This window comes from Apteryx rowi, unplaced genomic scaffold (genome assembly GCF_003343035.1).
Source record: "Apteryx rowi isolate R43461 unplaced genomic scaffold, aptRow1 scaffold_2, whole genome shotgun sequence".
In the NCBI taxonomy this organism is placed as follows: domain Eukaryota; kingdom Metazoa; phylum Chordata; class Aves; order Apterygiformes; family Apterygidae; genus Apteryx; species Apteryx rowi.
Window position 1 is genome coordinate 10,946,960 of NW_020448307.1, and position 17,470 is coordinate 10,964,429.

Consider the following 17,470-nt stretch of genomic DNA (forward strand, 5'->3'; position numbering starts at 1 on the left):
ACTGTGCAAGCCTTTCACCCCCAGCCCTGCCGCCTGGCCCAACGTCCCCTGCCTGCTCAGGGTCTGAGGAGGGGAGGAAGAGGGCAGGGYGGCAGCTGCAGGCAGGCTGAACAGCCTTTGCACAGATTTGGGACTAGGCTCTTCTGGCTCTGCCTGGGCTAAGCTCAGTGGGTGGACATGGATTTCTCCTCTGGAGTGTTTTTTTCTTATTGCAGTGGTTGGGAGCAGCAGGAGGGAGGGGAAGAAGTTGCCACAAAGGCTAGAGGCTGCATTTCTGGGTAGCTGGTGCGTGACTGCAGTTCTGGGCTAGTGTCTGAGGCTGTGGGACTCCTGGGCATATGCTGAGCGGGTTGTGTACGCTGCAAAGTTGCGGACTTTATACTCTTGCAGAGAGCAGTGTACAGAAATTAAAAGTAAACAAGAGAAATTAAACCCTGAGTCATGTTTGTACTTCAGAAAATTTCACTTTTTACTAAAAGAGGTTGTAACTGCAGGTATTAATATAGCTAGGAAACATTTCAGAAAGTATTCTGTTGATTCAGTCAGTGGTATTTATCATTCTCTACTTAGTACTAGCGATGTGCAGTATTTTAAAGAGGTGAAGGGCAAAGTTGGGGGGAAGAGAAACATGTGGAGGAGTAGGGCGTATGGATACGTCCTAATGAAAGTTTTGTGGCAGATGCATCATATAATCACTGTGGAAAGGCACGTTCCCTGCAGAAGGTTAGGCTAAATTTCTGTAATGGCCAGTCCTGGCCTTTGAGTTGGAGAGGGAAAGGCTCCCAGCAAAGGCCTGAAAGACAAATATCAACAAAACACGAGYGCGTATTTGCAAGGGCACTTTGCTGTGAAGTGTTATGCAGCATAAAATCATAGGTCCGGGACACAATTTCACCAGCAGCGGCTGTGATTTAAGACACTGCTACCTCTATGCTGAATCCCAACCCTGAGAAGGTCGGCTCCAGTCCAGAATCAGGAGATAGTCGCTCTTCCCCTGGCACAACTGTCTTTAYGGGGGTTGTCTATTTGCAGGGACGTATGGGCTCCTCCATTGGTTAGACTCATTTTGCATTACTTCATTTTGTGACTGTTTAATTGGTAGATCTCATCCTAGCCATGTGGTTCAGTCCCTACCATACGTAAAATCTGCGGTATAGATTTACCTGGGGGCAAGGGCCATAGCTATGCCACCAACTCCCTGTCCCCATTTCCATTGCGGCTGAATCCTCTCTTGCTAATCATTAGAGTGAGCGTAAATGTTTCCGAGCCTGTTGCACAGGAATGCGCTCTGCCTTCACCCCCACTCCTCTCTGCTGACTTCCTCCCTCCCYGTGTTTGTGCACCATGTCCACGTGTACACAGAAAACTACTGCAGATATGAGAGCTCTTTCATTAAAGCAAGATCCATCAGCCTGATCTCACTGGAGGTCTATAGAGATAAGTAAAACCAACAGAAACTGCTTGGTTTTTCTTCAGCCAGACCAGATTTGTAGGTAGAAATGATATCTTTCATAAGGCAATCTAAAGATGTAAGATCTGCAGGTCTTCTGGACCTGCAAATTTGAGGGTTTTTTTTTTCTGTAAAATACACTACCTCTTACTACAGAAATTGCCCTTAGACCATCAAGCTACAGCAGTGCAAGCACCACGTGTTTTTTGCTCAGCCCACTCATCTTACCTCTGTACAACTGTTTCACCATTTTCCCCAGCAAATGTAATGTTTTGTGAGTCTTTTGATTTTAATCAGGTCTGCTCGTCATAGTCACAGACCTGCAGGTCACTGACTGGGAAAGACTGTACTAGCCAAATCAAACGTCCTTTCCTTTCTTGCTGGAGCCAGCTGATAATCAGTCCAAATCTCGTAGCAGTGGTTTCTGATGTAGGGAAAGAAATGTGTGCTGATTCTTCAGTGGTCTGGGAGCAACTCCTGCTGCTGTTATGCATCACACAGGCAAACTGCACCCTGGGCTAGACAGTGAGASCTGGATTTGGCCTTTAGTAAATTTACTCAGTGATGCTGGTTAAGAGCTATTCATGCAATCTGTGAATATTCATGCAGAGTGCAAATATGAGGCTGATTGCAGAAACTGGGGTGATGGCTGCATGGGACAAGTGTTGTGCTCACAGCGCTTGATTGCCTGCACTTCTGTATACGGGAATATTTGTCCTTCGTTCTCCCATAGGCTGCTCTGTCTTCTTGAGTTGCCCATGCTCAGCAGTAGTGTTTGTCTCTCCCCTTGTGCTGGATGTTGTCCACCACGCCGAGGCCCTGCTCTTAGCTGGGGAGTCCTACCAGTGCTATAGTTACATCAGTTAAACTGTGTCCAAAATTATTTTCAAGCCTTTCTGGGTAAGYGTTGTTGATACCTATACAGAGCACAGCTGCCCACTGTATTCAGAAAACAAGCTTTAGAGAGGAGTTAGGAAGGAAGCAAATTTGTAGATCTCTTTGTGGCAGGGATCTGGGGTTAAAATAACCTCTTTTTTTTTTTTTTTTGCCAAGAGCTGGATCAATTCTTTACCTGGTTCACTATACAACCTCATAAATGACTGTACTGCTACAATGGAGGGAGCAGCATGGTTGAAAGCGAAGGGCACTTTGGGCTACAGCTTTAGCTTCACCTCTTAGCCTGATTTCCTAAAGGAAAAAGGCTAACATGACCATATACATGTGTGCCTATATATCTGCCCCTGCCTTCCTCTTCATCCCCAGAGACATTTCCCCCCCATGGGCTAGTTTCTCTGGATTTGACAAGGGGTGAGATCTCAAAGAGAAGCACTTCCGAGTCCTCTGAAAAGAGGAGACATGAGAGGGAGGAGACCCTACCAGTGCCCCGAAAGGAGGAGAGGCTGCAGAGCTCACTCGCCCTATTAGACATCAGGAAATCCACAGAGAACCAGCATGTCGAATCGTCACTGCTGTGGGAAAAGCTTTAGTCAGATCTTGCAATCAACCACGGGACACAAATGTGTCATGTGTCAGTACAGAGGCTGTGGGGGTATGATGTATAAAATCACTAAGTCACRGGAGTTGCATTAAATGGGTTTAGCAAGGCTGTGTATGGCAATACAGGGATTGCCGTGGAATTGCGTCCTTCACTTAGTCAAAGGCAAGCTCAGACTGATAACATAAAGTAGCGATGCAACCACTGCCTCTGTTGTTGGTTTTTATCCTCATTTTAATGGGAAGGTTGTAATTAAGGGGATTCAGCTCCAAGCTATGACCTCACTGGTTGATACTCACATCAGATGTTTCCTTAAAAATAATGTCCAACTCATCAGAAAGCAGGGAGTCTTCCTCGTGGCTCATCTTTTCACAATGCAGTTCCTCCTGAAATACTGGTTTACAGGCCAAAAAGCTTGACTGGAATCCAGGGAATAGGGCAAGACAGCTTTGCGTGTAAATAACACCTTCAGCAACATCAAAAGGCTTTTCTTTTCCTGCCCTTCCTTCTCTTTTCTTCTCTTTCAGTCCAGAAATGGGATGGAAAAATACTGGGTATCAGTTGTCCTAGGTTATAAAACTGGTGGAAGCATCCCATTAAGAGATGATGGAAGCTTTTGCCCTGGATGTTTGCTAGGTGCAGCTCCTGTGGAAACTTTCAGAACAGGGTTGTAATATTACTGTAACTTTGTATATTTTGAGGGCCTCAAGGAACAGTTTACTGCTTCAAAGAGAGGCTAAATCCTTTTATTTCTGGCAATGAAAGGGGTTAAAGGAATTGCCTGGTGTTCAGATGATTGCAGCTCAGCGACATGAAAAGATGCTCAAAGCTTGAAAAACTGGACTTCACTGAGCAGACAGATTTTAATTCAGGCTATCTCAAGGTAAGCATGTCTGCAGTGGCTGAGGCTGTCATTTCACACTACCCGAGTTTTGATGACGATGACAACCCCAGGAGTTCCCAAGCCCGTCACACCCACTGTGTGTTCCCACCCTTGTATCGCTGTGGTTGTGCCACTGCAAGTATCTGCAGGTCTGTGTTGCACAGCAGATGAGTGATCCAGGTTTGTCAGGCTGTAAAACACACCCTTTTATCTTTACACACTCTTTTATCTAGATCAGTTCAGTGACCCAGGTCACTGTGGCCCCATAAACCACATCTGTGGGCAGACAAGGAATGGTGGGCTGGTTAGGGATGTCAGGCGGATGTTCAGTGGGCAACAGAGGCCTTGAGGCCACCACATCAGGAGTGGGTGCTGCAAGGCCAGGTGACGTGTAATCAACAGATCATTTGTTTGCAGACCTCTTATCTGCCAGATGTTTGCATCAGAACTTTAAATCAAGCAAAACTAGATGTGAAAGTCACTCTGGGCTTGCAGAAGGGAGTCACAGAAAGTCATTTTGTTAYACTTTCGAAATAATAAAACAATCATTAATGAACTACTCTTTGCATTGGCAGAGTGCCTTTAATCTGAGAACACAAATATGTTTAGAAACATGAGGAAGAAGAAAACGGTGGGCCTGTATTTTCAATTACTGGTCCCTTAAGGCTGGTTGTCAGAAAGTCAGACTCTTGGACCCTGGTACGCAAAGCAAGTATTGCCTCTGGCTCCAGGTGAGGCCAGTGCAGCCTGCGAGCTCCCAGCACTTCTGCAGGCTGGCTGTCTATACTGGGGAGCCCCCGAGACAGCTACTAAAATTAATTTACAAAAGGCAGGGGGACACTGATGGGGGAAAGGGTTAAAACCAGTGACTTGCCTCGTATCAGTGTCTGAGTCAGGAAGAGAGTCCCGCTCTTGCCTCTGCCGTTCCCTGCTGCAGAACCATGTTGAAATCAGTAAACAGTTGGGCAACCTTCACCCAGCAGGCAAATCATCCTCCGGGGTGGCATGTTACACACGAAGCCTCAGAGGCACATCATGTGTCCAGGGGCTTAAAACAAACCAGAAAGACCGACAGAGCTGCCTGCCCACAGTGTAAAGTTCACTTCTAATTTTACATGGAAAACCAGTGCATTTTTATTTCTCTTGAGCTAGGAAGCCAATCCCATGAAGAAACCTTGGGAAGAAGCTACGAAAGGGAATATTGGTTACAGCATTTTATCAAGAGCTGATGAAGCAGATGCTTCTAATCCCATAGATCATCAGTTGTTTCCCCCTAATTCCTTCTCTACAAAGCCATTTTCCCTTCATTTCTTCTTATTGCTCGAGCTCCCCATAGGAAAGCCCAGCTCCCAGGAGGCCTTTTTGCCTCTGTCCCCACCGCTCCTTCTGCGGTCAACAACCACCATCACTCCTGGGATGCTTCTAACAGGAACCGAAGAGTGCTTTCAAATGGAAATTTTGGGAAAAAAATAGCAAGGAGAGGCCCCTGGAATACAAAGGCCCCTGTTGGACTGACAAGGCTGTGGTAATAGAGGAAATAAGAGCCTCAGTTTAACTTTGAGTAGGGCTAGTCAATAAATTCCATAAAAAACAAACTCACTCCCCTCCCCCTGCCCTCTTACACTGAAATAAGTTTTCAAAATTTGTGGCAGGAGTATGTCTTTCTCAAAAAATCATCAAGTTTCTGAAAGGAAAATTTGTTCACTTGTTTTGTTGTAGGCCACAAACCTTCACTTTTCTTAGTTTCTGACAAAGGCTTGACATTTTTAGCAACAAAATACTGCCATTATTCCTCTTACCTTTTTCCTTTGTGCCAGGTGCAATCAGAGGCTCTCCCCAAATAATAGGTATCACAGCAATGATGACACCACAACGTAAAGTTTGCCCATTTCATGAATGGGCCCAAGTTTTATTTCGCTTCATCACAAAATTCATCCCACGTTTGTTGCACACACTGTTGGTTGCTGTGTTACGGGACATATCACCATGTACCAGATGCTTTACTTTTACAGAAGCATTTTTTAATGGAGATGGAAACTTCTGTTGGCTGAATTTTAGAACAACAGCAAAAAATAATAATACAAAACCAAAATATCATCTTCAGCTGCATAGCAAATATGGATCAAAAATTTAACACCATATCAGATCACGAGCGTAAATATACCCCACCATAAATAAAATTCATTGTACAAAATAACTCAAGCAGCTCTTCATACAAATATGGTACATTTGACAAGAGTTTCTGAGAATATTTTCTTTTTTACACCTTCAATTCTTTTCTCTTTTGTTCTCAAACACACATGAACCTACTGGACTGGAGTAAAGCAGGAGAAAAAGGACTAACATGTTGTTCAATGCTAATAACAAGTGCTGCCAGGGCTAAAAAGGAAAACCACTGAAGTGCAGAATTTGAACTAGTTTGCTTCCCCTTTCTATTGTATCATTGAAAGTCCAGTGTAGCATCACCCTTGACTGGCATGTGCACTGCAAATAGTCACATTTTATAATGTTAGGGCCAGAGGGGCCATTACAATAATCTAGTCTGACTTCATTCGTTTTACAGACCATATTTTTTTTCCCCCGTAATTCCTGTATTGAGCCAACATCTTGTCTTTGAAGTAAGCGTTCCAAGTGGTGGTTGGTAAATCCCAGGGAGTTTGCAGACTGCTTCAGAGCAATCAGGAAAATGTAGGTAAAAAAGCAAGCACAGGGTCAGTTGACTTAAATTATCTGTACAGGGGTCCACGATTCCTTGGAAAAAATCAGGGGTCTGCAGATTGTAAAAGGCTGAAAACCATGGCATTAGAGCATAACTGCATGGAAGACATCCAAACTTGGTGGAAAGTCTGCAAAGGTGGAGAATTTACCGCACCCCTTGACAAGCCATGACCATTGAGCCCTACTGTTACAAGTTTGCTCCCTATTTCCATTAACAATTATTACATTAAAAAAGGATATGAAGGAAAAATTCCATTTCACTGAGTTCTTTACAGACCTAAACTTGAACCTCTTTCTCATATACAATCAAGGAGGATTAGAGAATTGAAGCTAAAGACTGTTTGAATCCTTTAGATAATAAAAGGACAATAACATCAAATCTCAGAAATAAAGGCCATAAGATTATTCTTAGCTGATACCTCATACTACTTGAGCAACAAGGCAAAACACCTGCATACACTCTAGAGTCAAAAACAATTTACAACTTGTTCATGCACTTTGGACATTTTGCTCAAAACATTTCATCCCTTGGAATCTGAAGGGGTGCATTTTGGCAGCAAACTGAGGGCAACAGATTTCATCTACATGTTCTGTACGCCCAGCTGTGTTTTTCAGGTTTGTTTCAGAGAATTATTATGCCAAAACTACAGAAGAATACAAAGTGATATTGATGCCTAGGTAAAAATATCTCATGACTCACTCCAAACCTAAACACATGAAAGCAGGCATTTAAATTCACCTTGCTATATCCTATTTTGTCTAGGTAGCTGAGACTGGGCTGCGTGGTACAGTTCATCCTTCAGTATTAACTTCTTGCTCATGCTGGTTTCTGACAAGGCTCCAACACCCCATAACATGTCAGACAGAGTGGGACATTTAATTTGTGCTGTGCCCAGAGGTGGCTCTGTGAGCCAGACAGGGACTTGTGCCACCTTTTCTACAACACTTGCATACCAAAATAACAAGCACTTACTATTTAGGTCAGGAAAAATAGGATCTTGGTAGGATTTTCCTCATATCTTGTTTTCCACAAAAAATAAAAAGTGCTTGATTCTCCTCTTCCTTTTAAAAATATATATCTGTAGATCCCCTGACTCCAGTAGTTTCAGCAGTGTAGAAGTGTTGGAAAACCAGAACTGACATCCTTAGTGGAAGAGTAAACGTAGAGCAGAGCCTCTCAGCGTGACTGGGTCCCAACGCTCTTCTGCTGCTCATCCTCATGACAAGAAGGAAATGATCTCACCTTCCCAGGCTGGGTTCTTCTGCTGCCACTCAAAGATTTCAGCCAGACTTCCTGAGATTTCATTTTACTTTCAGATAACTGTGCTGCAGAATTTTCTCACCGCAGTTTAAATGTCTTTCTCAGCAATTAAAAGAAACTCAAGGTGTAAAATGTCCAGCTCTTTTCATGTGTGGGATATATTGATTATCAAGGAAATAGGTTCAAGTTTCTAGGAGAACAAAGTCATCTCACACAGCATGATCTCCTCTTGCTAATAATACTGTGCTGGCTGCTGTTTCCTAAGACCAAATATTCCAGCTGGGACATTTCCATTAATTAATTATATGTTCCCTCCGAGAGAGTAAATGCTCAGGCTCTGCCTTTTTTACACCTGTAATAGCATGCATTTTACAAGGCATGATGAAATGCATGAAAGGTGTATATATATTAATGTATCTGTAAACCAAAACAGCAATTATCTGCTGTGACCTGACTAAAGCTGAGAAGTTAAAACTTCTTGCAGTAGTGAGGCTAGCATCGTTTTCTTCTGCTGTATACGGTTTGGTCTCCTTTAACTTCAAGTACAAACTTTTGTGTCACTTCAATGATATTACTGTGGGGAAGCAGGAAAGACAGTGAATTGTAAAATCCTTCTTGAAGTTCCTAAGGAATTTGCTTTCAATATCCAAGGTATTAGACCAGCTGAGCTGGAGACGAAAACAGACTCCAGTGTTCCCTCAGAATGCCTTTGAGCCTGGAAAATGCTGTGTTTTTTAATGCTTTCTCCCATATTTTACCTCTTCTAAAGAATCACATCATTTCTGAATGAGCTGGAGCTTACTACGTCCTGCTGAAATTCACCATTTTCTGAAGAAAGACAGATGGAGGCTGCGCTGCTAGGAATTCATATAGAACAAGGGAAAAGGACATCCCAGCTCTCATCCTTGCCTGGAGATCAAAGAACACGTATGTTCCAGCTGCCTCCTGTCAGGATCAATGATTCTTCTCCCCCTGCCAAATTAATATGCTCAAGAGCATATTCAGGTGAATGTAAACTTTTCTGCACTCATTAAGAAATCTTGTTTACTCAATGGAAGATATAACTTCAGGGGAAAACTCTTTGAATTAAAATAGGTGGATGTCCCATAGCAAGGAAAAAGCCATGACATTTTTGCTTCCCCCAGCTCTCTGAAATGCCAAGGAGTTATTTGGCAACTAGGTCATTGCTGTTCTGAAACCCACATGTCAAAACTCCCTTTAAGAGATGCTGGAAAGGCAGGTGACGTCTCAGGCAGAACAAAGCTGGCCTCAACCTGGGTCATGCGGGAATTCAAGACCAGACCAGCACGGCTTTCCTTCTCTGCTCAGATCGCTTGGTCCTCAGGGTGCTGCCACAGGTGAAATTGTGCCTTCATGCCCCTTTTCCCCCAAAGAGCAAGTCAGGGTTTGTCTTCAAACCCTGCTGCTCTGTGGCCGGTGGCACGTGTCACAGGGGGATCCATTTGCCCTGTTGCTTCTGCGGTGGGAGAGGGCTTCCAGCGCTCTGGAAACAAGCAACTCTGACTGGAACCCCACACTTAGGACTGTAATATGGCTTCAGAGTCATGTGTCCAACTGGATGAATCGCAGGGAAAAAACAGATCACTTCATGGAAGAAAAGCACATTTTGCCAACCCACCCCCAAGTTTTAAAGCTACAGGTAAAACCAATCACAGGGATGTTACAGAAGAACATGCACTCAAACAGGGCCAGATAGGAAGATGTGTCCTTGTGTGTATTAGGTATACCTAGTCTTATTTTGTTGCCAGATCCCACACCGTCAAGTTGACCCCTCCCAGTCGTTCTGGGTTCAGTGTCTTCTTGCTTCCCAACCCAAAAGGGGTAGTGTCCACACTAGCAGGTGGTGGCCAGGGACTGGTGGATTGGAGGCTGGAAGCAGCGCACATGCTCCACCGTGGAACTGTCTGTTTCCACTGACTTCATGTACTTGTTCAGGATGGCAAAAATCTCGTTGTTCAGGATCTGATACTTCCTGATCCTGTCAGCCATCTTCTTCAAGGGCTGGAGGGATGGTGAGGGAGAAGAGCAGCAGAGAGAGAATCTTATGTCATTTGACCAGATAGAAAGTATCAGTATCTCTGCCCTACTGCTAAAAAAAACTCTGCTAAAGTGAAGCAGCTATAACATGCATTACAGTTCCTCTTAGCACCTCCCAAGCACTGGTGACTCACTTCATTTTAGGGTTGAATGACTCAAGACAGAGCATTAACAAGGTCAGTGTGTGGTCCTTTGTTAACCCATCTAAAGTCTAGACTTAGTAGACTTCCAACTGCTTATTGACAAAGCCACTGAGATCACAGGATGGTTAGCAGAAATACCAGCTTCTCTGCCCTAGCTTTCCAACCCCAGGAAGAAGGGAAAAACTTCAGGAGAAAAAAAAATTCAATTGTCAAGGCAATTAAAACCTTGGCCTGTCTGCTGAGACTGCAGATGGAAATCACACAGCAAGTGTATCCAGTCTGAACAAGGTAATGCCAGACATGTTCATGATTTATAAGATTGGACAAGGGCAAGACAGAAAATAGAGAGCAGTGTGCTGGTTCAGGTCCTTTAGGACCTTACCCTTCACTTACCACATTTTTTATGATTTCATCCTTCCCATCCTGCCTTTGCACCTTCAGCAGGTGGTAGCAGAAGTCAAAGAGGTCAAAACGACGTTGCTGTCCAAGGAGAACAATGATAGAGCAACCTGCCCAGTTCAGACCATCTCCAAAGCACTGCCTGGAACGGGGGCAGGGTGATGGGATGGAGAAAGATGACAGGATATAGTTAGGTAAGAGTTGTCGTGCTGTGACGCTGGTAACTTTCCTTGGCGAATTCCTGGGGATATCAGATTCAGTCCTACTCCAAGAAAGTGGGTGTATACCTGAGAGAAAGTGAACTCAAAAGGAGATAGACAGAATTGCAGCAGGGTCAAGCTGTGCACGGTGCAACCACAGGATATGATGTTTGAGGAACTAGCCTGTGGCTTGGGCTCAAGTCCCATCCACCAGTTTCCTTCTGGATTTGACCTCGGGCATGTCACTTTACATTGCTATTTTCCCTTTTCTCCGAGTGCTCAGATGGAAAGCTCTTTGCACATCTCTTTAGGTGCATGCACAACAAAGTTCTTTCCTTGAGTACCTAGGAACTGACATGATATAAATAATAAAAATGATGGATGGAGGGAAGAGTGTAAACAATCCATCACATCACTAAACCACTTCCCATAAATGCTGGCTAAGAAACAGACCCCGTTTCAGCTCCACAGAAATGAGGGGAAAACAGCAGACCTGCATGCAAGTTAGGAATATTCTAAAGAGCAACTTGTTGCATGTTTGACCATGTCCTTCTTCCACTTGTCCGCTAGCTGAGACTATTGCTGTAGCTGAGGGCATACTGGGGGCTTGCTGGCCTTCACTAGCTCATTAGCTGCACTAACGGCAGAGCTGGCTGAGGAACACTCACTCTGCGGTGAACTCGTTCGTGCCCACGGGGATGCAGTACACAAACTGCATGGCACTCCAGAGTCGGTGAAACTCCACACACTCGTCCACGTGCATGACCCCATTTGTAGGGGGTGGCCCACGCCAGATTGGGTCCTGCAGGTAGCTCCTAATTCGCGTCAGGATGACCTCGAACATGGACAACCCGCAGCATAACCGCTCCTTGGTCAGCAAATCACCCTCCCGGGCAATGGCTATTTGCTGAGAATGAGGAAAAATCAAAGAAACAGAAGTGACAATGTGATACAGATGTACTCTCTTGTTGGACTTAACTCTTCCCAGTCTCTCCCAGCTCTTTCAAAGTTAATGGCATATTCCATGCAAGGTCCAATCTTACCTCTGATGGTTGTTCCCATGGCACTCCCCACCAGAGAATACTTATCCCTCAAATGGAAGAAGTTGTAATATTGTGCTCAATTATATGTCACCAATCTAACAATCTTTTGAAATAACTGYATACATCAGAAAACAAAAGCTGAAGGCATATCTCTAATCAGAATTACTGATCCTTAATTCTGTGAGCATGCTGTTTTGTTATATTAGCATTACTCAGCATTGATGGGTTTAATTTCATTATTTGTCCAGATTATGAAAATAAACCAGGAGAGAACAGAGACATTTTGCTTCCCAGGGCATTACCATCATCTCTTTAAAAGATAGGCAGGTTACGACTTTCTTGATTTCTTTTCTAGTTAAGATTAAAAAGCTCTGAGGAAGATGTGAAGCCACCAGAACCTTAATACTGGAAAACCTGTGGTTTATAAGAAAGTCCAATAATATTTTTTTCCAGATGTGGAAGGTTTACATGTGTGGAGAATTTCTGTGCCATCCCCACTTAGATACACATGTACAGATCTGGAAGAGCTCCACTGGAATCATGATGGAGTTCATTTGGCTTTTACACCAGAGGAAACTGTAAAAAAGATCTTGACTTCATTTCATCCCCATCACTCCCCCAAGGAAAATAAGGGTATTTTAAACAAATAAGCAAGTGGGGCCTTCCCCCCAGCAAGGGAGCACTGACCCTGCTTAGCTAACGGCCTACACCCCTCTGAGCTGTAAGAGGCTGGAAGCGTGGAGCTTAACTGCCCTGGTGTCCTCTTAGCTGCCCCATTTCTTGCCATTTCCAGCTGCATTACTGACTTATCCTTGCAGTGCTGCCAAAAATAATACGGAAAATGAAAGCCAAGTAGTGTTAGTGTCGTGCACCCAGCTGTGCAGATAGGAGGCTCTGGGTCTGCTGTGCTCCTCTCTGTCAGACGAGTGACGGCCAAGGTGCTCTGTTCCCACGGACAAAACATTTTACCCATCTGACCATCCTGGCAGAGGCAGGCAGAGCAAGTGGGGCATTCGCTGACCCTGCTGCCTRTGCTGGAGGACTTCCTGTGGCTTTGGGTGTTTTTTAAGCAGTTGCTCTATTTCCAGCTATCCTCCTAATGCCTATAGACACCCTGACTAAAATCATGATGGGGGCTCAGAGTCTCTGATACAATGAGCAGGCACATATCCTAGCCAGACATTAAGAACATGAATTTTGCTCAGTTTATTTAGGTATTCTTCATTCCATACTACAAAACTGTGAATGTACGTGTACATCCCCTTTCGTGACTATTGCTTTACACTGGCAAGTAGCCTAAAGCATTTTTGTTTGGTAATTATTGAAATTAAAAATACTATGATTCCTACTTGAGAATCAAAATTAAGTTAGAATTAAAAATACTACAAGTAGAATTTAGAATTAAAAAAATTAGAATAAAAATAACGACAATTCCAAGGACATTCAAGGAACCTCAGAGCAATTAATGTTCAACTAATAGCAAACATAAAAGGAAAGCTGAATTGCTGTACAGAGGCCAGATTGGATCTGGGATCTCTACATTTGTTAAACTCAGGAATGATATCAGCTGAGTTTCACATGACCATTTCACAGTGCCAATCCTTTACACAGGTGACGGTCTGGCTCTTGCAGGCTTACAGAGGAGTATTAAACTCAAATTGCAGTACATTTACAGCAGAATAGCTTTTCTGGAAAGTCAAGGCAAAACAAGTTAAATTATCATATTGTGGACAGAAAATCACCGCACACACTTGCATATGTTTGCTTAGCAACAGAAGATTTATTTTGTCTAGTATGTTTTCATAGGTAGTGGCTGTACACTTGCTTTTTCCTCAACTGCTCCAAACTCTTATGGATCCAGATTAGTATCTGCGCACACTAGTCTGTGACAGCAAAATGGGGACACAGCAGAAGTGTAGCGATTTCACATACAAATAAGGTATTAGCATTACTGTTTGCTAAGATATACTGATAGAACAGATATTATTTTCAAGAACAACCTAGTCCAAGGATCTTAATATGTTGCTTCTGAAGAAATCTTAATCTAGAAAGGGACACACCTGACTTTCAAAGGACATGGTACCAGTCCTTTATACACACTCACAGACAGAAAGTGGTTCTAAAGTTCGTCATCATAGAACTAGTCTTTGACATAGAACTACCACTGTTGGGAGCTATCTAGCCCGGTAAAGGCAGCTGGAGGGCTCTCAGTCCCGTGCTGAGAACTGCCCCACAGTCTGGGGTTGCACTGACAGTGCCTCCGTGTGGAAGGAGCACTTCCACTTAGCATGCGCGATGCTGATTTCCAAGATCAGCAGAGGAAGGGTCCTATCCTGATAGACTGTCAAAGGATGCCACATTGCTGGCTCCACTCTGCCTTCCATGGAAGGGGTCCCAATCCCTCCACTGAAAAAATTAGAGGGACCAAGCACTTCTGAAAACCCTCTGCTAAATATCCTTACTCATCATTAAAAGGGAGAAGATTTACACCATGAACCACTCTGACCCCCCTGATTCTTTATGAATCACCTATCAAACAGTTACTTCTGGATACTTCCAGTGCAAACCAATTATTTAAAATATAACTACCGACGGTTTCCTATTGTTGCACAACCTTAGTTACGCCACTACCTCTTTTACGGCTTGTTAATTGACAAACTTGCAAGAACCATACCCAAAGCCTGCAAAGACTGATGGAAAGATCCCCCCTGACTTCAGCAGCCTCTGGCTCAGACCCTTCGCAGCATATTGATTATTATGTGAAATGCATAGTGCCACCTTTTGGGAAAGGCACCTAGCAGCCAACTTCTGCTAGGACTCTGGACAATTGCTAAAGGTGCTGATGCATTCTGCAGGAAAAAAAGCAATATGGCCTGTGTCCAAAACTGCATTTCCAGGAGCAAGCTAGAAGCTGTGGAGGCACCTACAGAAAGTGACTGTTGTGTTCATTTACACCTGAGCTCAAAAAAGATCTGGAAGTCAACTTGATCTATGTGACGAATTGGGAACAGTTTTACAGAAAGTTGAATTTTTAGTTAGATATGAAATACCTTTTGTTTTCATCATCATCATAACTATGGCAGGGATAAGCAACAAGTGGACTCTAATAGCAGATTTCAATGATGATTTTGCATGGAAAGAAGGAGAGAGAGAAAGACCAACACAAAGACACAAAAACACAGAGGTGAATTCTTTTTCTCAAGTGTATCCTTTAAAAGAAAGCCAATGGGAAGTGAGAGACATGTCTATGAAATAAGACAGAGCCCTCAGTTATACAGCCAGTTTCTTTGTTTCATATGATTTTCAATGAAGCAAAGTTCAAAATGTCCTTGATCCATTAGAAAAATAAGCAAACATTAATAACTTTCTGCCTGCCATAGATCTGTCACCTTACACAACTAAATGTTTGTTCCATTCTGTCTACAGTAAATTACAGAAAAAGTGTATTTTAGTATCATTTAGTATTTTGAATGTTTTTCATCCCATTAACCGCACAAAGTAGGCAGTGGAGGACTATTGATATCAATGCAGCTAGAATTTTGCCTATTGTATTGATTGATTCTACTGAGATATTTTTAACAGCACTCAGTTTCTGCACAAAATAGATCTTTTTCAAGCTGAGATCCCATCTCAAGAAAGCACTTAAATGGAGCTGTAATTTTAAGCATGTGCTGAAGCTCTAAGCATATGCTAGAAGGGAAACCATTCTCAGATGTATTCCTCGACAGGGATGAGCTTAAAAATGTACCACACTGTAGTCCTAAATTGGGATCCACAAAAGTAATGGCAATTGCTTAAGTCTGTGACAGCCCTGCAATGTTTCCCCTCAAACCACCCCAGGATTCTCCATCTTTTTAAAATGGAGATGAAAGAGGTTTTCAAAGCTGCTCATGTTCAGAGCTGGCTTCTAGCACACTTGCCTTACAGCTCCCCTGCCAGCTCTCCGGACTGGAGACAGTAACGCACCATCCCTAGACCCGCTCATACATTTCCCTTCAAGATGTCAGTGTCCGCTACGGCAAGGATTTGGATTTTCTTGTCTGATTAGCATTTTGAATGGAAATAGGATCACTTTCCCAAGGCCAAAGAGGCCATCTGGGGACTGCTATGAATCTTCAACAGCCATCCCTTTCAATGAAATCCTTACCTGCGGAGTGCCCAGCCTCTCTATTAGGGGAACCAGGTGAAGTGGGGCATACTTGGCTTCGAGACGCTTCATGCGCACCTCCAAGCGTTCTCCTTCTGTCAAGCGAGCAGCAAACAGTGAAATGAGAGGAGGAAGTGGAAACCCGCAATTTCCGCCAAGTTTGCTCAGAGCTGCCCCCCAGCAACCATCCAACGAGACTTTGGATCCAGTGAGCCAAACCGACAGCAAATGAGGGAACCAGTGATGCAGAGAAGGGAGGGATGTGCGATCGCAATCTCAGCAGTAGCTTAATCACACATGTCCAAAAGCATGTCCCTATTACTCATCACTCCTGTAGAGATGGACATTTCATGCTGTCACTCTCCAAAGAGGCTGTGAAATGGCTTTAAAAACTGAAGGGAACCCCAAAACTGACTAAGGTTTCAATCTGTAACTAGGGTACAGAAAATGCATGGTTGGCACATGCCTCCACCTGACTATTCACTGTATCCACATATCTATTTCGAGAAGGAAAGCAGGGCCAGAACTAATCAGCAGAAATGGGAGAGAAATGGCTTCTTGGCAGAGACCTCTGAGTCTGTGCACTGCTTCCTTCTCAGCTTCTTACCTTTGATGTAGACCCTGGGCAAAATATTTTGGAAGGGAGCAGCATGCAGCAAATCACAAACTTCTTCCTGGGACTGAGGCAGGAAGAAAGAAAGATAAAATAAGTTAAAAATGCCTATAGGGATTGACTTGTATGGCTCAGGGGCCTGGGCAACAATACAACGACCCATTCAAATCCAACCCAGTTCAGTAGTAACTCAAACGGTTTGAACCTAAATGAACTAAAACTGGAATACCTCTGAACTTAAGCCAGGAAGTTTGCTATAACTCTAGTAATTCACTTCCTGCCTGTACAAGGCCAAAGCTTTTTACATGTTTTTTTCTGGCCCACTCACTAACACTACAAGGAAGAGTGGATAAAGAACATGGTGATTTCAGTTTTATCCTACCCTATGTTTTCAAAGAGTGCCCAGGTGGAAATTAGTCTGTAGTTTCATTATTCTGGGATGTATATGTGTCAAATATACCAGTGTACGGTTCTATTATAAATAGATACATAATATGTTGGCCTGAACCTATTTGGTTCTTCATAAAGTAGTCACAGCCAGTGCTATCTGAGCAGACTCCCAGTGTTGTAGGCACCAGGGAGAATAATACAGAAGTCCAGAGAGGAATAACATCATGAGATGCCACCTGAAAGTATGCATGCCAATGCACTAGAGAAAAAATAATCCCAAACACAGATGCACGAGTAGGAGAAACCTAGAAATAGGAATGTGGAGACTGAGGAGTGATGGCTGACAATACATTGTATACGAGTCTGCAATGGGAAACAGCAGCAAGGAAAACCAAAGCTTTTTAACACAGAGGCATTGCATCACAACAAGGCATTAGTTTGCTCCTACGAAACTCTAGTTCTAGGACATGCTTTCACTTCTGAGCTTACCATAAAGACTTAGACATACTTGAGAGGAGGTTATGATAGAGCAGCAAAAGATATTGGGGGCCAGATGGAATGACTCAGTTGGGTCTGTTCGGGATGCACTGGTGGACACCTCATCTTCCAGCCAAGAGGTGGCAAACAGTGCGTAGCATGGAGTTGCAGGAGGTTGTACTGGAGCCATGGA

General features: G+C 43.6%; 1 protein-coding gene across 4 annotated transcripts in view; it reads right to left on the minus strand.

Annotated features, from left to right (window-relative positions):
* Window positions 1–5,703: 5,703 nt before the first annotated feature.
* The window catches only part of CYFIP2 (cytoplasmic FMR1 interacting protein 2), a 57,897-nt gene continuing 46,130 nt past the window's right edge, over window positions 5,704–17,470 (minus strand). For all 4 annotated transcript variants that reach the window (XM_026063232.1, XM_026063229.1, XM_026063230.1 and 1 more), the window contains 5 exons: window positions 16,405–16,477; window positions 15,798–15,892; window positions 11,276–11,514; window positions 10,402–10,549; window positions 5,704–9,829 (listed from right to left, as the gene is read on the minus strand). In XM_026063232.1, the coding sequence (XP_025919017.1) occupies window positions 9,662–9,829; window positions 10,402–10,549; window positions 11,276–11,514; window positions 15,798–15,892; window positions 16,405–16,477 (723 nt within the window). In that variant the 3' untranslated portion in view covers window positions 5,704–9,661. The remainder of the gene's footprint in view (window positions 9,830–10,401; window positions 10,550–11,275; window positions 11,515–15,797; window positions 15,893–16,404; window positions 16,478–17,470) is intronic.